General features: G+C 37.5%; 1 protein-coding gene across 8 annotated transcripts in view; it reads left to right on the plus strand.

The window, feature by feature from the left end:
• TNRC6B (trinucleotide repeat containing adaptor 6B) overlaps positions 1-23724 on the plus strand; it is a 134006-nt gene that overhangs the window by 18747 nt on the left and 91535 nt on the right. For 3 of the 8 annotated variants that reach the window (XM_054219589.1, XM_054219696.1, XM_054219598.1), the window contains exons 3-4: positions 2195-2293; positions 20937-21004. In XM_054219589.1, coding sequence (XP_054075564.1) covers positions 2240-2293; positions 20937-21004 — 122 coding nt within the window. In that variant the 5' untranslated portion in view covers positions 2195-2239. The remainder of the gene's footprint in view (positions 1-2194; positions 2294-20936; positions 21005-23724) is intronic. The other 5 variants (XM_054219576.1, XM_054219557.1, XM_054219676.1 and 2 more) reach the window with 3 other exon arrangements.

A 23724-nucleotide genomic window follows, 5' to 3' on the forward strand; every position in this document is an offset into this window, starting at 1 on the left:
GACTTTTTTTTTCTTTGTTGGTAGGGTTTTTTTTTTTGTCGTCTTCCAGGAGTAATACATAAAAACTGGTGTCAAATTTTGGCATTTTCCATTCCTCTGGTAGTGAGGAATATCTCAGAAGATAAACGTGTCAGTTTTTCAGAGGTTCATGTTTGAGTTCTTCCAGCACTCTGCATGAACAGTGATGCGTCCTTGCAGTGGTCTTGGCCTGACCTAACTGGTCTTGTTTTATTTTATAACCTTGTTTTGAATTCTTCTGTAGCTCAATTTCAGTCTTGCTCGTTTCTCTGATTTGAAGCCAATTCACTGCCACAGTAATCCTTCTGTTTTGGCCTTTAGACATCAGACTAGATGTCTAACGATCTGTGGGGTTTCCCGGTTACTTGAATCTGCTATTGTAAAATCGTGCTCAGGAACTCCCAGCTCCAGAGGCTCTGGACTTGGGTGGGTTTCAGAGATCCGGGGTGGTGAAGTACCATGGACAGGGACCGCTGGGCCTGGCCTCCTCCCCTCCTGCTGCAGAGCAGAAGGTGGCCCGGCAGTCAGAAATGCCTGTTATATGCAGGAAGTTCTTGGCCTGGATGCATGATACGAGTCTTGTTTAGCATTTTGTACCTAAGATTTTTGATTATATGCTGCAGGCAAAATATTTTGTGAGGATTTGGGTGAGAGTTCTGCTTTGTCCGCATTCCCCTTTCCCCAGAAAAGGAAATGACTGTGCTCTAAGTCTTTACAGCTCTCATGCTTTGCATGAGAATATGTGATATTACTGAACATAGCAGCTTGTTGTCTATAAGATTTAATGAGTTGTATGCAACATTTTGTAGCTTCAGCACCTTTATGTTTGTAGAGTATATTCTTCATTCCTTGTGTCAACTTAATAGCCATAAAAGATGTTCTCTACCTAAGCATAACATACAGAAGGTGTTGGCAGTGCAGAGAGTTTTACCTTACGAACAGGCGTTAACCTTGAAAGGAAGGAGGTGCATCTAGATGAACAATTTCTAAGCTTGCTCTTTTTGACATCATTACTATTTGCACTCCCAAAGTTGTCAGATTCCAGGCTTGGAATTGCTGCTGTGAAGGTGACAGTGGAGTCAGCAGCTCTGTAGCTGAGGTGCAAAAATGAAGTAGAGAGACTTTAAATGGATTTTAAATGCTGGTGCAGTTGAAGAGTTAGAGCATCTTGAAAGGGACAGCTGTTACAGGCAACAGCTCTTGGCTTTAAGAGAGTTTTTACTCAGTGTGAGCCCTTACTTTCGACATACCTGAATGTTATAGACCTGCTGATAGCTTACATCTCGCATTTTGGAAGTCAGAGATTCCTACTGAATTTATGCTGGTGCATTTGATCTCCAAAATTGATTACTTTGATCCATTACCCCTGAAAGATGGCTTATCTTCTGGAGTAGATGTTCTAATCTTTGTAACCACAATCTCCCAAACCGTGTTGCGTTCTTCCATAAATTACTTTATAATTCTAAGAATGGAGTTTGGGGTGCAGATTTTATTCAGTTGGAACTGCACCGATACTGTCAAACAAATTTTAAAATCAGTTACCAATTAGTGTAGAATATTGGAAACACTGGAAGCTGTTGACCTGGATTAGATTGGAAATGTTGACCTAAGGATGAATGACTTCATCAGTTCCCTGAACCATTTAGAGCCTAGAATATATTTATTTCTAAAACGAAGTCAAGGAAAAAAAACCCTAAAGTAACAATTCAGAGGTACTGTGGGATCACTGGAAGTCTAACAATTTTTCAAACTAATAACCTTTAGATTGTCTGTAAGCTGAATCTGTGAAGCTTATATTTGCACAAAAGCTATTTCCTAGTAAGTAAGAATTGCTCATCTCTAGTCCGTGTGATTATTCCTCACTGACCATAGCTTTAATGAGTAAACACAATGAATATGTAAAATACTCAGCAATGACATATTTTAAAATTAAAAAGAAAGTATATTCCTATTAGGTGCTTCTTCTCTCTTAATTAAGTAGAGTTATGTCTTATCCTAAGTAGTGGCTGTCTTACTTGTTTTGTAAAACATATAAATTCAGCGAATATATGCAGGACTGGAACACTAAAGGTCATAGCCTAGAATGGTTACTTATGTGCACAGCAATCTCGCATAACACTGTTAAAGACAGAAAAATCATTGTTTTTAAAATATATCTTTCTTTTTTATCTTTTAGGCAGTATTTTGCATTTCTGCAGCGCTTTGCACAGATCCTGTTCCCATGCAAACTGATGAGGGAGAAATACTGGAGGAAGGCAGTCCCAAGGTCAGTGAGGTAAATGCCACTGTGTTTTGGAGGAACAAGAGCTTGCTTGGATGAAACGGGGGATACGTGGAGTGAACGTTGACTGCTGGTGATATTTTTAATAAATACCTGCATGCAAGTAAATAATATTTATTACTCTGGAGAACATTAAAAAAATAAAGTTTTCAAAGGCCTTAAAGATGGGCTTTTCTGCTGTCTACTAAGGATTGGAACGCGTGTCTTAGGTCACTCCCAGGAAGGAAAGAGGAAACTCTTGTATAGAAATACTAACCTTGATTGTGTTCCATTTGTTAGAACTGGGAGGGCTTGTGAAGATTTGTCCTACCCACCCACCCTCTCAACTGACTTAAAGAATTAGGCATGTGGACCCTTAGGTGCAGGTGTCAGTGTTTGTGGATTATGGACTGATCTGTATTGAAGGTATTCTGCTCCATGTTCCCTTGTACTTCCTAGCATGTGCTTTGTTGTGAGACTGGATAGCGTGTTGCCTTTAAAGGTGTCTCTGATTCTCAATGTACCTTGTTGGGACAAGAGGCTATAAAGTGTGCTGTTGAATACAATGTTGCCTGTGTCCTGCTTTTTGCTTACTTCCTGAAGATACAGATGTTGAGTCACAAATGACTTTGGTTTGCATAATGACATAGAGATTATCATACTCTTCAATAGGTTTCTAAATTTATTTTACAGTCCTGGCTATCTCAACCAGTTAGTGTTAGCTTTGCAACTGGTCTGTGGTTAAAATATGGCTTCTAAATTTCATGAAAATCTGAATCATTGTTAGCTTGCTTGTGGTTTTGTGGAAGAGACTGGCTGAAAAAGTGAAAAACTAGACTACTAAAATTAAAATTTGTTGTTTTCTAGCTGTAGGTTTTTTGATAGATGTTCTCATTGTTTTATGTTCTAATAGAACAAAACATTTTTAAACCTGTAGGCATCAAGTTAAGAGGTGATTAATTATTAGAGAAAGGATTTAGCAATTTTCCTGCATGTACTTTAGGGAACGTGTTAATTTTAAATAGCTTTGAAGGAAGGCTCACTAGATTAGGAGCTGACAAACGAAAACATATCAGTGGATGGACCTGCAGTCATCCAGAGTATTGAATGCATCTCTTGACAAGGATCTGATTACAAGGTTCAGTGGGGGATTGACATGTGAGAGGAAACATCATGGTGCAACTAATGACTGATTTTATTAGCATGGTTACTGGTGCTTACTTTTCACCAGAGAGAATCTCTGTGCGTGTGTACATATTTATGTATATACACACAGGTGCCTGTATGTATGTGTATATATATATAGAATCATAGAATGGTTTGGGTTAGAAGGGACCTTAAAGATCATCTAGTTCCAACCGCCGTGCAGGTACACAGCTTTCATTTTTTTTGCCAGTGTGTCAGGAAGTAGATTGAAGTAACTGTCTTGTGGAACATACTCTTCCTCCAATGAAAAGTATGCCTTTCTTTGGCATTCCTAATTCTGGGTGTAATGGCGAAGGTTGTATCTCTATTCCAGCATTAGGTGTTCAAAAACTTAGTGAGTTTAAGTTTCAAAACAAATCTTTTAGACTGACTTTGAATACCTAAGTGTGTATGCAGTATTGCCTTGAAACAACTGTCATTTAGAGAGCGTGGGTGATTTGGAATCATACACCTGGTATCAGTGTTATTAATTAAAGAGCTATATAGAATCAGTATATATTAAGCAGAAAAGACTCATGACTACGTGTAGTCCTTCTCCCCATCCTGTGATGTGCAGGACTACTCATTGAAGTGTATTTTTCAGTGTTTTTTAAATCTGTAAATGATTATCCTCTCTTTCCTGGTCTCAGGAGAGTTTTATACCTATAACAGTTAAAGGGTTTGTCCTAGAAAAATTTAGGCAAAGTGTATTCCCTGGACTGTCTTGTATCATTAAAATTATGTCCTTAGCTTACAAATGTTTACGTGATCTAGTGAGCCATTTTCCTGCGGATATGTTTTTCTAATAAATATTTTTTAGGCCTTCAGTAATACAGTTAGGGGTTTTTGTGCCAGGCATTTTTTTTTTTCTTCCTTATCCCCCCATCTTGTCCAGGCAGATGACATGAGGTTTTTTGGGAGAAGTTTGTTTTGTGCTTCAGAGACACTAATATAACTATCTATTCTGTCATATAATATTTGGACCTTTCATTTCTCCCCTTTTAACCATTCCAAAACACTAATCTGTAAATAAAAGCTAAATATATAATTTTTGTTTTGTTTATTATTCAGATCAGTGGATCTTTTCTTTGTGTTTTTCTAGGTGTTTTTTTCTTTCATACCCATATTTAAGTACCAGCAATCCTTTTGGATCCCACTCAGTTTATACTCTGTTCTCAAAAATCCTGTAATTTACCTGTTCTTTTGCCTTCACTAGAAATGACTTTTTTTAGCCTTTAAATATCTACGGAAGCCATTGTCTTCTAACATTTTATTTCGTATGAACATTTAAGAAGGACTTGGAATGCTTCATATGTTAGCAGCTCCTTTGAAGCTTTTCCCTTGAACATTGTAGAAGTTGAGTCTGCAGCTCATAGGTTTTAGGAGATTAGTTGATGCTGATTAAGCAGATTCCAGCTACTTCAGTGACAATAAGTATGATTATATTGTATATGAGGTCAGATTAAGGCCCGGTTCTTACCCTTTGTTCTGAATAATTCATTTCTAGCCAAAAAGAGATTTTTGCATGCAATACAAAGATTGAAATAACCGTTTATGGTGATTCGTAGCACCTTTTATGGGCTGTCTCAGAATAACTATGGAAGAAGAGCGGGCAAGCTTTCTGTCTTGCAATTATTTCTTCAATCTTGCAGGACTTCAGTAACAGTATTAAAGCTACTGTTGCAAAAGGCGGAGGAAAAGATTGTAGAATTTATTTTTATACTTTTTTGTTTGTGTACAAACATAAAATAATATAAAATATAAGCTAAAACCCACTTTATGTTCAAAAGGCAAAGACCCAGGCCTACATGCTGGAATGCCTTGGTATCAGCTACGCTTGAAGTATTTCTGTTGAGTAGTAAAGGGTCTTGCTGTGATTGTGCTTGATACTTTTTCTTTTCTTTTCATAGTCCAAGATGCTCAGGGGTTTAGTAGGTACTTCACCACTGTTCAGAATTTTTATCTTATTCAGTTTTGAACTTGACAAGAAGTGGGAAACCTACATTTGGGCCTCTTGCAGAATGTGCGTGTTATCACTTCACCTGAATTTAAATTAAAAAGCTCTTGAACAAGCAGACATGGAAAATTGTCTTTGAGCTCTGTAGCTGAATCCTTTCCATGATGTATTATATTTTGCCAAGAAGGGTCTTTGCCAAGATGTCACCTAACAATCACTTATGACACTGCCTTAAGCTGATCTTGAGTTGCAAATTGATCTGTCTTATTTTCCATAAGCATACTTTGAACTTGAGGAAAAGAAAGTAAATGTACTAACTTCTAGAGATACCTTTGTTATATTGATATCAAGGTGTTTTGTCTTTATTTATCACCATGGAAAGACATGCTCATAATTTATCTTTGTAAAGTGTAAGGCTCACTACATGAAGTTCTGTATCTCGGAGTGCTGATACCTGACTCTTATGACTCCACAAAACGACAAGGCAAAAGGGGTTCCTTTTGATACATATTGCTGGAAAAGCAGTGGTTAGAATAGTAGTCTCCTTTACCTAAGACTGCAGATCCCTTGACCAGTTATCAGTATTTGTTGCCGGAGTCTTAAGTTAAAATAACATATACTTGATAGAAAAGATGTCACTTGCATTGCTTTTTATGCTCTTTCCCAGTAGCATGGGTAAGAGGCAGCATGTTAATGCTGTCAGCCGTCCTAACCAGTAAGAAGCCTTGGTACCTCTCTTCATGAATCACTAGGGCATAACTTGAGGAGCTAAATTTATTGTAGATTGAGGTATACTTGAACGAAGTATTCTGGGGTGTCAGGGATGACATCAAAATCATCTTTCATGGAGATACCATGAACTTCAGGATATAAAGATATGCATACTGCAAGAATTAACTTTCTTATGGTGCCAGTCTGAAAATAACCAAAAAAGTTATACATGAAGACACTATCATACACTGGAAAACAAATAATATATCATGCTTTATTCCTTGTGAACTGGTTTGGTTCTCTAACTGTTTCAGATTTTCTGGCATCCTAGACTTTATAGTATTCTGACATATCAAGACCAAGCCTCGAAGAGAAAAGGAGCTTTCCTTCTGTTTCTGAAAAAGAAAAAAAAAATGTGCCTTATGTAGAGCTGAGCAGGTCACTTTAAAAACTAAATATATATGTGCTTCAAGCTAATTAACATTATGTGAGATATGATTAGAAAATGTAATCGCTGCAGTCAGGCATCATGAAGAGCAATAGTCTTGCTTTGACTCCTGTCAGCCTAGTGGCACTGCTGCAAAAGTTGGTCTTTATGCTTGCCTTCGCCACTCTTAAAATGAATGACAGAAATCCAGTGGCAACTTCTTCGTAATTAAGCTTAAGAAAAGTTACTGAGGGACTCAGTCCTCACCTTAACATTTGTTTTCCACACTGCTATTAATGCATACATTTTTATTTCATTTTGTAATTATTATTTTTTTTAATATTATGGTAGTTGAGTAGTGCTCTTGTTCTTCTCGACTTTGCATATGGGAAAGCTTCTACAGTTCTTCCCTTTTAGTTTTTTGGCAGTGTATCCTTTTGTCATTCATTGGATTGCTTTCCAGCAGAGTGGTTTCTGCAGATGCTCTTTCCCCTTCCCACCTCCAGCCTCATAGGTTGCTTTTGGAGAAACCTACTGTCTTGGAAGTTTTGTTGCCAGGGCTCTTCATCTTAACTGTTTCCATTCTTTGATCTTACAGTTTCTTCCTTGTTGTCAGACTGTCAGAAAACACTCTTTCTGTTAACATGGCATCAACATGGTAAAGACAGCTGTCACCTGTCAATAGCATGCTCTTGATTCCAATAATTATCTAATATTAGTGCCACAAAGAGGGGAAACATCCTGTAGAGAAGCAAGCTTTTCAAATGGGCGTAGAGTTTTAAAAAATGTAGTTATTTTTGGCAGATGTAGAAGTCATGTAGATGTCCTATTTGACAGGAATGTTGGGTGTATTTTATCCATATGATCTGTCAGTGAATATCATACGGCAAAGCGTCCTTTCACTTTATAAAATAGTTGGGTGATGAGGTGTCTAGTTTCTGGCTTTTCAGGGTCTCTCTTCTACTTGGAACCCCACAGACTCTGCTGTTCTTTAGATTATGATTATTTTTTTAAATTATATTTTGTGGTAGTTAATTTGCTACTAGTGATTACTAGGCTTTTTCCATTAACAGGCTTGGTACTCTGAAAATATCAACAAGCACTGCGCTTCTTGTTTGTGACTAATTTCTTTTCAGCTGTTTTCATCCATCTGTTAAGGATTACTGCACAGACAACACTTAAACTTTGTTTCTCGGTTGTTCCTTTGCTGAAAATACTGCAGGAGGAAGCTAAAATTTTACTTCTGATTTGAAGTATTTTTAGATTTCTTTCAATATTGGCAGGAGTTTTGAGTGTATGTCGCAAACTTCTTTCTCAAAAAATGCAATTAAAATTTTCATGTCAAATGTAAAATTTCCCCCTCCCCTCCTTGTTGTTCCTTCATCTTTCAAAGTAAAAGCTTGTGAATTTGCAGGGAGGGAGGGACTTTGACTTAAGTAATTTATAGAAAGGTATTTACGAGTCATGGTTTTGATTTAGTGTTGTAGAAGGGAAAGGAGGAAAAATAGCTAGTTCTGCCTTTTTAATGTTTGTATGATAAAAATCTAGGTACACAAGATTTTTGAGAAAAAAGTGGCAGCACAGAATTTATAATAATCAACTCCTAATAAGTACAGGAAAAGGGAGAAGTTTCTGTACAGTGTGGTGTTAGATAAATGTATTTTTATTCAATGTTTTCATTAGTATTTATAGAAATAATTATTGATCTAAATAGGTAGTCTAGAAATGAGGCTACTTTTCCATACTCCGGTGGCTTTTTCAAAACCAATGACACAAACATTGAGGTTTGGCCTATTGTTTAGTTTCACTGTCTAATGCCACTTATCAAGCTGTCTTGAGGTTACCTGTTAATCCTTGTTTTATTTCCCTTCAAGTTGTCCCCCTGTTCTTATCAGTCAACGTGAATCTTCCCCTTACATTACTGCCTGCCTGTTCTCATCCTGGTTAATTCTTGTTTTTCTTGCCTCTTGATGTCTTAATTGTAAACTAGCATTTTCCCATCTGTTTAAATCACTCTTCAGAACTCTGTTAGTACTTGCTGTATTTTGTGTGTGTGTGTGTGAAAAGGATCTAAGCTCTTGCTTTTATTTCATATATGTTGAGAATAAAGAAACATAAGCCTGCCTGAGTGGTATTTGTATTTGAGCTGTTAACTTACATAGCTTTATATTTATAAATAGAAGCTTAAAATTCAGAAGAAAGTGTTGTTAGGAGAGAGTGTTGCCTGTCAGAAGGGTATCTTGCTTGAAAGCGTGAGTATTCCACTAACTGCCTTTATGGGTAAGTTATGCTCTGGTTTTGATACTGGATGTTGCTTGATGCTGACAATAGCGCAAAAGTTAGGCTGGTGCTTTCATTGTGTGGGATTTAGAATTAATATGGTAAAAAGGAAATCTTAGTTGGGTAGTTAACACAACATCCAAAATTTTGATGCCTTTGTCTCTGGGGCTTATAATATTACTTAGTGATACAGAACTGGGTTTCTATTCAGATGGCACTAAATAATTTAAAACGTTCAGGCTGAAGGCCTATACAGGAATGAAACGGACAAAATGCTTTGTCACTGTAATTAAAAAAAGCCGTTTTCCAGTTTAATACTGGCCTAGTACGTGGTGCTTTCATACGTGATAGTTTCTCTGCAGTATGAAACCCTGCTACTCTTGAAAGTTTTGGCTTGTTACAAAGAGGTGAACTTTCAATCTGAGTGTACTTTCTTGTGAATACCTGACAAGTCAGAGTAGGTTTCAGTTTACTCATGTGGCTGTTGCCGCAAAAAAAAAAGAACCTAATAACACTTTCCTACAAAATCCTACACAGTTGAACCTTTCCTCAGAGTGGGGTGGGGAAGCTGCTTGTGAGTTTATAACTTTGAATTTCCAAATTTCAAGGCATTGTAGCAAAGACCTGTAATTACGGTGTGTGGTTTAACCTCAGCTGGCAACTAAGCACCACACAGCTGCGCTCTTGACTTCTGCCCCTAGTGAGACGGGGGGGAGAATTGGGAGGGTAAAAGTGAGAAAACGCACAGGTTGAGATAAAGACAGTTTAATAATTTAAAGAGGGGAGGGAGGGGGAGGAACCAACAAAGAGAAAGAAAAGTAAAACCCAAGAAAAAATAAGTGATGTAAACCAAAAACAATTGCATACCACCAACCAAACCGATGCCCAGCCAGCCTCTGAGCAATGGCAGCCCCTGCCAACCTCCACACACGCCCCCACCTCAGTTTTATGGCTAAGCATGATGTCATATTGTATGGAATATCCTTTTGGTCATTTGGCATCAGCTGTCCTAGCTGTATCCCCTCCCAACTTCTTGTATACTTGCTGGTGGGGCAGCGTGAGGAGCAGAAAAGGCTCAGCAGTAACTAAAACATCAGTGTGTAGCAACGCTATTTTCAGCACAAATCCAAAACAGCCCCATACAAGCTACTATGTAGAAATGTAACTCTATCCCAGCCAAAACCAGCACAGTATGTTATCAGGGCCTACTGGCTTTATAAAATAGCAGCTATAAACAAGGTAAAATTGTTGAGAACTTTGCAAAAAAGAACATGGAATTAAACAGACAGTGCGACTTGAACTGTTTTGAAGGAATACTGTTGATAGCTTAGCTGCTTGGACATTTTTGGAGAAATTCAGGATCAAGTGCAAGATTTTGCAATTTGGGTGTACTGTTTTCAACAGAGGCAAGACGGATTACTCATTTGAAACATACTTACCCGTAGTGAAGACTAATATTGTGAAAATATACACACTAAACTGAAAGATGACTGTGTTTTCTAATCTCTGAATGCCCTGAATTTCTTTTGAAGCACAAAAGAGAAGATTAATACAATGTTGTATTTTCTTTCCGTTGGAAAACAGCATCTGCCAAACTTTGAGATCTGTAAGGACTGTTAACATACAGTCCTTTGATCCAGCCCTTTCATACATACAGTTCGTGTGGAGGATAAGTTGTGGTGTGGAATGTCATTGCAGTGAACAGGCTTTTTTCTGAGCTTTCTAAAGGAAAAAATGCTTCAGCCTTAAGTAAAACTCAGTTTAAACTCACCTTTTCTTTTCTTCTAAAGGTTCTTTCCTTGTCATAAATGTTTTCTCATTAGTTTTTTCTCAACCAATAGCATCTCTTCTTCAGTTGATTACAGCAGTTCATAATACTTTGCAAAAAAACCAGAAAAGCAAATAATATTTGCTTAAAAAAATAATAAAAGCATTTCTGCATTTGTGAGCTGACATGGTATAATCCCAGTATGATTTTGGAGTCAGAGACAGTCCGGGACATTGCTTCGTGGCTTTGCTAACAAAGTGTCCCTTCTCATGCAGGTGTACTACTGGCACACAATTTGAGGGGTAACTAGCTTTTCAGAATATTGCCTTTTGATATCTTTCCATTCGGTATTGGCTTTACATTGTTGACAGTGGTTGTAGTCCACGTCAATGTGACAATGTTAGAGTTCTATATAGTCAGCCACTAATACAAAATCTTGTAGATGCCAAAGTATTGGTAAATGTTTTCAGTCTTACTGTCTTAGGCAGACTGAGGGGATAGGTATTTGGGGAAAAATTTGATCCACGGACAGTAAAAGATTACTTTACCCTTCCAAATCATTTGTAGTCTGATTAGTTTGGCTGAGTCATTGAAAGCTGTAAAACTCACTGGTCTTGCTGACTTCATATGTTTTGCAAGACTTCATAAATTTGCATGACCCTACAAGGGCAACTTTGTTTTCAGTTTATGAATTAGATAGGTATGAAATTGTTTCGGTTCCTCAAAATTTTTTCTTTTCTCGTTGGGTATGGAAGAAGTGGATATGGAATTTGTGGAGAAGACTTTTTTTTTTTAAATTTATTCTTGACAGTAAAAATAATAGTGATGGTCTTCATCATTACAGTAGATAAGAGACTGCGGACAACTAAGGACACTTGAACGTGAAAGGCATTGTGCAATATCAGTTCCCCTGAGGGTAAAAGCAACATTAAAAGCATGTCAGCATTTCCTGTCACTTGTGTAAAGTCTGTTTACTGTGGATAGTAGACAAGACAGTGTATTATGAAGAAGGGAGAATGTAATAGTTGTCTAAAGATGCATTAAGCGTGTGTGGAATTAGATTGCTAAGAAATGTTAGAAAAGTACTCTGAAATCATGTTGGTACATTTCAACAGGTACAGAGTTTCCATGTATGATTCCTAGAGAAATAACTTATTCTCGTGGCACCTGATTTTTTTGTTTGAGGACAAGTTGTAATGTATGCAAGCAAGAAAAGCCCAAGTTCTGCCCCAGAGATGAGTGGGTGTTATAATGGTTTGGTGGTCTGTCAGATATCTAACAATTTAATAATCCTGAGAAATTTGGAAAAACTACACAAGCAAGCAGCATTGTCAGTGGGCTCCCTTGTTACTACAATGAGTTTGGATTTTCATTCTGATAACTGGAGAAACTGGACAGTAGTTGTACACTGTGAGTGTGAATAGCCTGTATTCCTTCTCCTTTTTGACAGTGGTCAAAACTGGATGCCTAATACAGGCTTAAAGTAGGGTTAATGTATACGTAAATAGAATTGCTCTCAGCCTCCAGATGTTTGTTGCTCAGGAACTTTCAGGGCCGCTGGCAGTTTCTATGTGTTTAGAATCCACACAATAGATTTCTCTTTTGTGAAACACAGAAAAGAAAGTTAGTTCTTTCTTTTCCTTGCCTGTCTGGTCAGATCTCTTAAGGCAGAATCATTTCAGCACCTCTTTGTGTGTGCCTGGTTTATGTCACTTTCAGTCACTCCTAACAAACAGCAGAAAACAGTAGTTGTGGCAGTGAAGGTGATTGAATGCGCAGTGCAAAAGTATAAATTAATTTTCAGTAATTCTGATTATCATCTGCTTTCTTGAGCCATTAAAAATTCTTTTCATTGTTTGTGCCTGTTGTCCTTTTGTGGCAATACATCATCTAGCTCTCTAAATCTAAGTGGAAAAGAGCAGTTAACATGTTTTTCTCTCTTCTGTCAGGGTGGTTAACAATGTGTATATCAAAATAACAGCCACTTACAAATGTCAGTTTAAACTGCTGTAGCTTATTCATGTGTGTCTGCACCATAAATAGTAAATAACTGTAAAATGAGTTGTCTAAACAGAGTCATTGGGCTGGATACGAGTGGCTGTTCAAAGTGGTGTTGGTGGTGGGTGAACTGTTCATGGGCTTTCAGGTCAGATTTTTTTTCCCCTAAATGGAAAGTGTGAAAGATTTGTTATGGAAGTGTAAAAGGTTTTTTCAGAGTTTCAGAAGTTCACAAGAATTCATGGCTTGTGAAATGTTAATGATGTTTAGCTGAACAATAATACAAAAAGTTAGTTAAATAAAAGATGGGAATTACTCGTGTCTTATTAAAGTCAGATTTTTCTGAGATCCATACTATGTATGTACACAACATACTAAGAAACGGATGGAGTGCAACTGTGGTGCAGGAAAAGGAGAGCACTTTGGCTTACATTCAGAATGCTTTATGCATTTTGTGTCTGAGATTGCTGAACTGTTATTCAAAGCTACCTCGGCAGCTTCAGAGTTGAAGTTTTCAAATGGCATTTCTACATATCCTGTCATACCATAACACGAGTGACTTGGAGAGCTTTGGTGGTTGAAGGTGTTGCTGGCAAAATAGTGTCTTGCTGCAAACAGCCAGGGTACTTCAAATTGCCTTCAGAGCAAGATTCAGATGAATTACTATGTATATATATTGATGAGCTGTTGTATTTGAAATACTTTGCAGCTAAGTCATGTGTTTTAAAAAAATGATATTTTTTTTTTAACTAAGTAAACGTTCTTATCTATACAGTATGAAATGCGGCTGGGGTCCTGACCTTTTTAGCGTTTCCAAAGTGTGACTGTTGTTTTCATGATATTTATAAAACTATTTGTTTTAAGATTAGCAGGGAATTCATGTTAAGCTGCTGGGTACTTCACAGACTATTAGATAACATAAACAGTTTTAAAATTACATAGAAAATGGGCCATGGGATATTTCTGCAAGTGCAGGTGATTAATTACTGACAGTTGGAGGTAGAAGCAAAACTTCTAGTCCTTTAACCATAGCTGCAGGTTTGGTGTTTATTTAGGTGAAACAGAAATTACATATTCTGAGTTACATAACTTTTCTATTATTAATAATTAATTGAGCCCCCATTGATAATCTGTCCTATTGTTCTATAAGGATGATGCGCATTTTAATGATGGTATAAATTAATGTGTTGGCATTTATAGTTAATGTTGTAACATTTCATTGAGTTGGGAATTAAAGTACCATTAGGCTGCATATACCAAGATTAGTGATTTTTAAAAGTAATTATATATGGTTTAAGTGCGTTAGCATTCAAAATGATTAGTAAGGAGTACTGAATGTGATATGTGACTGAGTAGTAGGATTATGTTAGTAAGTTTTCACTTCTCTTTTTACTAACTGGAAAACCAGGTAGGACCACATGATGGTAATAACATTGAAATGCTCAATCTAGATGCTGATGAGAAACTCCAACAAAATAGTGAGTAGGCTGAGAGCTGGTTCACATCTTGTGTTGGTATTTTTTGTATATAGAGAATGCTCTTTGACAAAATTGGGGGGGGGAAGGCAGAAATAGGTTCAAATGAAAATTTAGTAACATCACAATGCTGTACAATACAACAAAATCCTGAAAGAGACCAAAAATTCACATAACTTTTCATGCATGTCTTGTCTCTAAGACTTTCCTGTGTGGTTCACAAAAATGCTTTCTCATTTTGGGAGCTGTTTTTTCCATTATTTTATTTCTTTTAAGTTTAAATCATTGTTTCTAAGGTTTGTTTTTTTTTTTAATGCTTTCATCTATGTATTGGAATTAAGGTTTAATCTAAAAAGTATATTTTGGGACTAATTTTGCTAACCTATTTGTGCTATTCTCTATGCATTTTTGAGATGATAGCTTAACACTGATTTATTCTGAAGAAAATTATTAAAGTGTTCATAGCTAAATTGCATTGATCTTTATTAAAAGAAGTTGAATTAAAAATTTAATTAATCTGTTGCTAATGAGTAAAGTTTTCCCCGATGCAGTTTGTCCAAAGTACTCATAATAAAGCCAGAGGGGTGACTCAGCTTTCTTTTCATTTGTAGCAGTGATTACATTTCTGTTAGACCTCAAATTGTCTCCGAAATTTCTGACAAGTTCTTCTAACTGCTTGGCATTATAGGGCTTCCTCCACTGTTAGCAGTAGTGACTAGTAACTAATTGCTTGGATTTTGGCCATTAGGTTGTGCAATTCTACTTAAAGCAAGTATTGGTGAGACAAAAGAAATGCTGATGGCCTGTTTGCAGTAGCGCTGTTGCTGATGATGATTGGGAAGGTGGACTGGTGTTAAAGCAGTAATTGTGACTGATCACCAAATTTATCAGTCATAAGCTGGGCCTGCAGTAGGCAGGTAACATAAATTGCCACAACCTGCAGAAAGCAGCTTTTGGCCTTGGCTGGTCCTCGCCGGAGTCTAGTTGTACGCCAGGTAAGGCTTTCAGTTCAATTGTGCTTGAGATGCTAGCGAATGAAAAAATCTTAAGAGTCTTCATCTCCTGTTCACTCAGGTGGCTGGTTGCAGTTTATTTTATAAAATAGAAAAGAAAAAAAATATCATAGGAACTATTCAAGGAACTATATCAAAGGAACTGTTGAGTGGGAAAATTTATCTGAACTAGTATGTTTCTATAACTGGTGAATATTAAAAGACAAAATACTGTTTAAAATCAATAGCTTTTCATAATAAGTATGGGATTTCTTACAATTCTTACATTTCTAGTTTCTCTTATGCTCAGTTCAGTTTTGGTGGGCTAAGATAGCTAATGAAGGTGTTGAATCTTGTTAGGAAAAAGTGAATTCTGACATCAGGATTCAGGAAAGATTAGGCTTTTGCCCTTGAAACTTTCTGACCCTTCGGAGTGTGGCTGACTTTATCTAGGAACTCCAGATCAGGTTTAGTCATTAATCAAATCCATTAGGGTCTCACTGAAGGTATTTTTAGAAAGAGTAGTATGAAACTGTAGTAACAGGTGGTGTACTTCTGGGGGAAAAAAAGTAATAGTTTATGATGTCTGAGCTCCTTCTGGTATATTTCATTTTCTAAAAACTAAGTATTGAGTGTGTAATCGTGAATAGCTCTTTTAACTTGCATAAAACGATTTGTCTTTTATTATTTAGAACACACAATGTACGAACTTTTGTCAAAATTTGGGTATTCACGGTTGCCTGGATTTTTAAGGAAAAAAAGCTTTGAAATAATAAAATACGGAGTTCAACAACTTGTGGTTCTTTTTTTAAAAAAACACAAGTTTTCTATTGACTTTCACCCCTGCTGTTTAAGGTCCTATTTCTGGTTCCTGCTTCCAGCTGACAAAATCTTGAAGCCTTCTCCATTGCTTGCCAGGAGAAACAGGTGTGGAGTGTGCTTCCTTTGATTTCTGCTCTTGGAATCAATGGCTCCCTCTGCAGTCCTTTTAAAAGAAAATAAAGTGTCTCAGATCCTCTGCTGTTCCACCTTTTCTTCTTTCCTTGGGAGGAATACAATAGGTACAAGAGTTTTGTCTTGCCTCCACCTTCCAGTCTTTTTCTACGGATTCAGGACAACTGCATTTCCTACTTATGGTGTAAGTCAAGAGAGACTAAAGACTTAGAATACGCCTTTTCAGAATGCTTGCAGTTAACCAGATCTGTTGTGATTGCTGTATGCTGTGTATGGCTGAAAGTTAGTGAGGACTCTGGGCTCCGGCTTCCTTAAAAAGAAGACTAAAAGAGTGGCAACGTGATATGGTGATGACAGAGCGAAGAGAAACTGAAAGACTTGTGGGGAAGAAATGTGCACAGGAATTCTATAAAAGTTGTGGATGGAGGAAAAGAAGAATATTTTCAGCTATTTTATATTTTCAGTAATTTTCTCAAAAATTACTCTGCATCTCAAAAATAATTAATGAACAGGTAGTTGGGCTGAAGAACTAATTTTATGAAAGTGTAAACTATGTCTGTGGAATTCTACTGGGGCAGTTTGCTCATTGTTTTCAGAAGGCTCTTTGTCAGATATATCTATTTGAATTAAGATGAACTACCCAATAAAGTGTTTTTTACTTTTAAACGTCAGGGAAAGCTGGAAATGGATATTACTTTATAAGCTTATTCTAGAATTTTTAGAACACTAAGTAAACTGTGTCACGTTTTCTAGCAAAAGTTTTTAAAACTGCAAATTTCAAAGTGGAAAATACAGATCACTGATCATGAAATTGTTTAACATATGTAAGCAAGCAAAATAAATTAGAGGCAAGGTTCTGCAAAGACGAATGTGAAAATTGCTGCACTGGATCAGGTCTGTGGAATGAACTAACATGTAACTTTCCCTTTCACTTTGTAAAAATGATCTCATTGCCAGAAACAGAAACTTGTATTGCTAATGTTTTGTAATCCTCTAATACACAAATAAATCTCCATACATAAAGATATATAAAACATAAAATCCACAAGGACTTGTGAAATTTGGTGTTGCAATTTATGTTTTTACAACAATTAATTTTTTGTCTGCCTAATGGTATATTTTTCCGAATAAATTCTAAAGAATTTTTCTTAGACCTTTCCACACTGAATTGCAGGTTCTCGCTGGGTTGAGAATTTGGCAGGGTGTTTTTTCTCCTATACATTACCTCTCAACATCAAACTGCATCTGTTCTTGCATTCATAGGATTGCTGGGAAATTCAGGTTAGAAGGGACCTCGTAAGGTCTCTAGTTTGACCTCCCGATCAAAGCAGGGTGTCAGCTATGGGGCCAGGTGAGGTTACGAGGGATTTTATCCAGTCTGGCCTTGAAAACTTTGAAGCAAGGAGACTACAGAACTTCTCTGGACTATCTGTTCCAGTGCTTGACTGTCCTCATGATGAAAATGAGTCATCTTATGTTCAGACTGGGCTTCCCTTGTTTCAATTTACGCTCGTTGCTTCTTGTCCTGTCACAGTGCACCGGTGTGGTGAGCCTGACTCCTTGCTGACCTCCTTGTAGACACAGACAGGCTCCTGTTAGGTCTCCCCAAAGCTGTCTCTTCTCCAGGCTGAACAAGCCCAGCTCCCTCAGCCTCTCACAGGGCAAGTACTCTGGCTCCCTGAGCATGTTGGTAGCCTACTGCATCCACTTTAGATGTATTTATTGTATTGGGGCACCCAAAACGAGGTGCGTTAGACCCTGTCTGGAATAATAAGCACTGAGTGGAGGCAATAATCAGTTCCCTCATCTACTGGCAAGGCTCTTCTTAATAAAGCCTGGGATACTGTTGACCTTTCCTGCCAGGGCACACTGCTGGCTCATGATCAGGTTGCTGTCTGCCAAGACCTTTTCCACAGAACTGGTCCCCAGTCAGTTTTCAGCCTGGATCGTTGCCAGGGCCTCTCAGGTGCAGGGCTTTGTGTTTGTCCTTTCTGAATTCACACAGTTCCTGTAGGGTCCATTCCTCCAGCCTGTCTAGGTCCACCTGAATGGCAGCCCAGCCCTTGGACGTGTTGATTGAACCTCTTCATCCCAGTTAAGTATTATCTTAAAATTCTGACCAGAGTACTGGCCCTACTGGCCCTTCAAGTCATTGGTGAAGTTGTTTGTTGGACTTGTCTTAGGGCAGACCCCTAGCTCTACCCCTTGATACCAGCACCCCACTTGATACCAGCATCCAGGTAGCATAAAACGCAGTAACCATTACCCTCTGAGCCTGACCAGCCAACTGTTTCCAGCCATTCTAGTTGTTCGTTCATTCTAAAAAGACATCTAGTTCATTAATTCTCAACTTCTTGAACTTCCCATGTCCTCTTTTAGTGTCTTGATGCATTTTGCTACCTTTTTTTATCAGTGAAAACCTACCAGTTAATCTTTATTTTGTGTATTGAATAGTTTCCATGTAAGTACTTTCTCAGTCTGTGACTAATTTTCTTGGTGAATTTCTATTGAGAAACTTTGTCATTGCCTTTCTCTAAGATCCACGAAGCCCAGCTTTTTTTTTTTTTTTTTTCAATACTGACATAATCGTACCGTATCTTCTTCAGTTGGTTTAAAACGGATTGTGTCTAGACCTGCAATCTTGTTTCTATCTCAGGTGATTTGTTGTTCTTAATTATTTGCCCACTTCTTTGAAATGGTAATTTTGATAGATAGGCACGCTAGATGTTAATGTGTCTGGAACACTTATGTTGCTATCATTCTTCATATAAAATTCATATTAAAACAACAGTTTTATTGGCAGTACTTCAGCAATTGCCTTGTCCTGGTGATGGTCTACTAGATGTTCCAATTCTCATTCAAATTTCATTCAAATTCCATTCTCATTCAAATTTCTTGTTTATGATCCAATAAAATAAATTCCCGTTTCTAAGTTTCTGTTGGTTTTAAAATCATTCCCATTTTATACTTCAGTTTTTGTGATCTCTCCTTTTCTACAACTTCATTAAATTGGATTTCTATTTTATATGTGAATCTCCATAGTTCAGCACTATACGTGCTGTATGTAGTGCTTCTTTACTCCCAAAGGCTGTATTTCATCTTCCTTCCCAGCACTGGCCACAAACTGTTCCCTTGCTTACCTTTCGTGTGAATTGTACTTGTCTCATGCCAGCAATGGGATGAAATACCTCCTGATTTTAGGGTGTGTAAGAGTAATTCTTAAACATTTACACTCACTCATGGAACCATGCTGTTTTGCTATATGGCCACAAATCTGTGTCTGTTTTACCAGTTGTCACACTTGTGTTTCAACATCCGCAAGAACAGAATTAGTGGAACAAATACCTTTCTCTTCAGCTAGACAATTTTGAGTCCAGATGTTAGAGCTCTTGAGAATCAGATGTGGACTGAGGTACAAATAGGTTTCAGCGTGTCTGGTATGGTGGGAATACATGGATAAAAAGTTTGAGTCATTTACAAAACTGTAATGCAAAGTTTTCTTGCTATCAGATGTTCCTTTTAAATGAAAATACTGTTTTGACTGTGGGTCTCATGGGTACATGTTTACAAATGTGAAATTATCTTACATGTATTTGATTGACTGTCTGTCTTCTGGATGTCATTACCACCAACCATCAGTTTCTCGGTTCATTTGTCGTTTTGCTTAGGGCTGTGTCTGTGCAGGCAAATAATGTAATTTCTGTTATCCTTGTTACATGTCAATATGCAGTTAATGTTTTTTGTCAGTATTTTTGACCTGTCAACAGGATCAATGTACAGATGAGTAAACTTGACTCTTTTGGGGAGAGGGTAGGGGCACAAGGGAAAGCGGCTGCTGGATTTTGTTTTGTTTGGGTTTTTTTGGCTCCTTCGAGGTCTCACTAAACCATGTTATCTTTACTGACTGAATAGTGCTTCTCTCCTCTTCCCAGTTTAATGTAGTGGATCATGGATTTGTGTGTGATTATGATTTAGTTGCTCTGTTTTATGGCTTATTGAGTATTGTGGTGTGGCCTGTTTGCTGTCTTCAAATGAAGTAGAGCATTGCTAGCTGTGTATCTGGTTGTTTATATAAAATACTAAGTGCATGTGTTGAATTTTTGTATAAAGAGAAGAATATTTTGCTACCCGTGCAAGAATTTCTGGCCAAATGAAGTAATTAAATGAAGAGTACGTAATTAGTTAATGATCAAGTATAATGTAATTCTTCTTTCTGTCCAAAGAAATTACTGAAAATGTATGCTAAAACTGTATTTTAAAGGCAAACAATTAAACAGAAAACTTCCTTAGTGCCCTTGGAATCTTTTAACATGTGAGCCAAAGGAAATGCCTACCTTATGTTGTCATTGGAACAGCATCTATTTGAGGTTCCCTTAGGCCTCTTTTTTACCCTGCTAAGTAAGCTATGCGTGTGCAGTGAAAGTCTCTTTTTCATATAAAAGTTATTTTTCACAAGAAGTACTCTGCTTTCACAGCAGTTTCTGCCTGTGGTTAGTAAGTTTCTTTGAAAAGTCAGATTTTTCTTCAGGGATGTTGATAGGTATAACTTTTTTTTAATTCCTGCTTTGTAAGTAAGGAAGAAGCGGTAGAAACCGTACTTATTCAGAATGACAAAGGAAGTACATAACAGAGCAAAACTTAGAACCTAGATAGCCTGACTGATAGTCTTCTGCTATAGCCATTAAATCGTTCTTTTTCCCTTGTAAGATTTTCAGAAAATTGTGCTATAAAATGGTACCATAGCAATGGGGTTGGAGATGTACATATGTTGCTAAGAAACTACATGATCTGTTCTGGACCAGCCACTGTGATAAAGTGGCTGTCTTAAGTTGTTGCGTATGGAACAGGGCCACTTTAGGTGATGTGCGTTTTGCTCCACCAATTTCTGACCTGCAATGCTTGCCTTTGCAGATGGAACATGAGGATTTTGTAATGGAGGGGCATGGCAAGACTCCACCTCCTGGTGAAGAAAACAAACAGTGAGTCACACGTTTATTTAAAAAGGGCCTTACCATAGTAAATGGTGTGAAGCACTCTTGTTTAAATGTGCTGGGAGCATTGGTTGTTGGTTTGGTGCTCGCCCTTTTGGTTCCTTAAATATCCATATATAATAGTGGATGGTGGCTGAAAAAAAAATGCAGGATGTTGACTTGCCTTAAACTTAAAAGCATAGAATATGCATTGCAATTTCAGGAGGTAAATCTGAAGTTGTTGTAAAAGGGATAATCATTCTGGGAGCTTGGCACTGAAGTAGTGAGTTTGTACGTGAAGTTTTTATACAGCTCTTCTTCACTGAAATAATGTGAAATATGATAGAATCAGGGCCTTCCTTTTGGTGTGTATAGGGTAGTTTGGTCCTCTGAAATATGAGCCTTACTTCTTTAGAATGCGTTTTAATAAAGGAACAGAAATTGTAAACAAAATGCTCTTTCAAGGATGAACAATTAAAGATGCTGGTATGCAATGCTTTAGGGAAAGGAGCTTGATCAGAGGAGAAAATAACAGATTTCTGTTAGCAAAAGGCACATAAAAATGGCTTTTTCTCTACAACTTCAAACTGACATCCAGTAGTGGTTGGGGTTTTTTCCTGGGTCTTTGCTCAGATGGAAGGAACAGCACCTTGTCCTAGACGTATTGCAGTGATGGTTGTCTTCCGTATTCTTTTCTTTAGTCAATGCAATGGTAATTCAATTTTGATATCATAGTTAATTTTTTTTCCTGACCTGCCTTTTGGAGCAAGCAAGATGGTCTTTGGGAAATCCAGAGCACAGAACTCTTTTTTTTTTTTTTCCCTATGCCTAATTGGATGTCTCCTCATGAGAAGGAGGAAGTTCTCATTGATTAGCAGTACAGTTGTTGCAGAAAGGCTGGGATTTGACTTGGGGTGAAGGTCTTCCTTGCCTTCTAGATAAGCTGGCAACTGTAAGTCCACTGCCTCTGTGACAGTGAGAACCCATTTCTGAAGTAGCCAAGATGAGTTCAGGGAAGTTCTAGTGCTGAACATGCACATTCTTTCCATCATGGAAGTGAGCCAAACTTCTCAAACTAATTGCTGCTATTTCTTTCTATTCAGACTGCCCAACTTACTGTGGTACCAAGAGATACAAAGTTTGTTGAAGCAGAAACTTTCAGAAAGTTCCAGAAGAAAAATCAGTGCAGAAATAAAAAATAGGAGTTAGATTTCTGCTCTTCTGAATTGTTTCTTTAGATACCTAGTAGCATAACGAAACACGTTATTGTAGTGAATAATACGATGGATGTTGTATTGGATTTATCATAGCCTTGTGTTTGCTGTCTTATTTTAGGTGGAAGTGGAAGCTAGAATTAATTTACAGTTGACCTGATTTCTAATTAGAGCTTTTCAAGTGCCTTACAACATTCTCTCTCTCTTCTCCAAAACTGTGGTTATTAGAAAGAGAATATGAGATTAGCGAGAGGCAGGGTTTTTATTTTTTTAACTAATAAATTTCTGTTAAGGTGGCATCTTGGATCTTGTCATACAGATCCTGCCCTAAGGAGTATCATTCCTAATAATGTCAATATTTTGATAAAAGTCTAAAAGTGCAATATCAGTAATGCAACTAAGAGATGAAGATACTTGTTTTGTGCAACTGTAGCATAATGCCAGCGGAATTATATTGTGGGTATTGCTCTTAAATTTAAATAAGTCACTTGAATCTTTTTCTACCCACAATCTCAAACTTTCAATTGCCTAACAAAATTGTCTGCCTTGGTAGAGCTTACCTCTTGCTGTAAGTGACATTGATCTGTCTGGCATGTGAGATAAACAAATGATAACCACACAAAGGATCAGTAATTTGTATTCTGAAGTGACTCGAAAAAGCTGCGTTGTTTTCAAATCTTTTGCTGTAGATCTCAAAAAAAAAAAAAGGGGAAAAAAATAAAATCTGAAATTCCCTCTTCGTGTTATGACTTATTGGCATTAGGGATTAGTTGGACATCCTGGAGTGTGTCTAGTGAAGGGCCACAGAGGGGGACTGGATCATCTGACATAGGAGGAGAAGCTGAGAGCTGGGACTGTTTAGCCTTGAGATGAGAAGACTTGGGGGAGGATCTTATCCTTGCATATAGATACCTGATGAGGAGACTAAGGAAGACTGAGCCAAACTCTTCACAGTGGTGCCTCATGAAGAGGCAAGAAGCAATGGGCATAAACTGAAATACAGGAAACTCTGCTCAAACATAAGGAAAAATACCTTTTTTTTAATTGTGAAATGTGGTCAGGCCGTTGGAACAGGTTGCCCAAAAAGGTTGTGCCTTCTTCATCCTTTAAGATACTCAAAACCCAGCTGCACATAACTACAAACAACCATACTTTGAGCAAAAGGGTAGGATTGATGATCTCAGCGATCCTTTCCATCTGGAATGATTCTGTTTATCTGTGTTTACTGTTGTCCTCCTAATTAGTTCGAAATAAAACTGGAGCTTGTTAGTGAAAAGTAGATCATAAGTTTGAATGTAGAGTCAGACGTTCACTACAGAAAGTTGGCCATGTTAATTTAATTGCCTTTCATAGGCAGCCTGATCTGGGTAACTCTGCACTGAGATTGTTGAGGAATTATGTATTCAGAAGATACAGTTTCAGCAACTGACCTGGGAGGGAGCGAGTGTTAACCTCCTAGACAAGCCCAGCAATTTCTTAATATTTAACTGCATTCCAGTGGACTCAAAGTTTCAG

Source organism: Rissa tridactyla, chromosome 1, assembly GCF_028500815.1.
Source record: "Rissa tridactyla isolate bRisTri1 chromosome 1, bRisTri1.patW.cur.20221130, whole genome shotgun sequence".
NCBI lineage: Eukaryota > Metazoa > Chordata > Aves > Charadriiformes > Laridae > Rissa > Rissa tridactyla.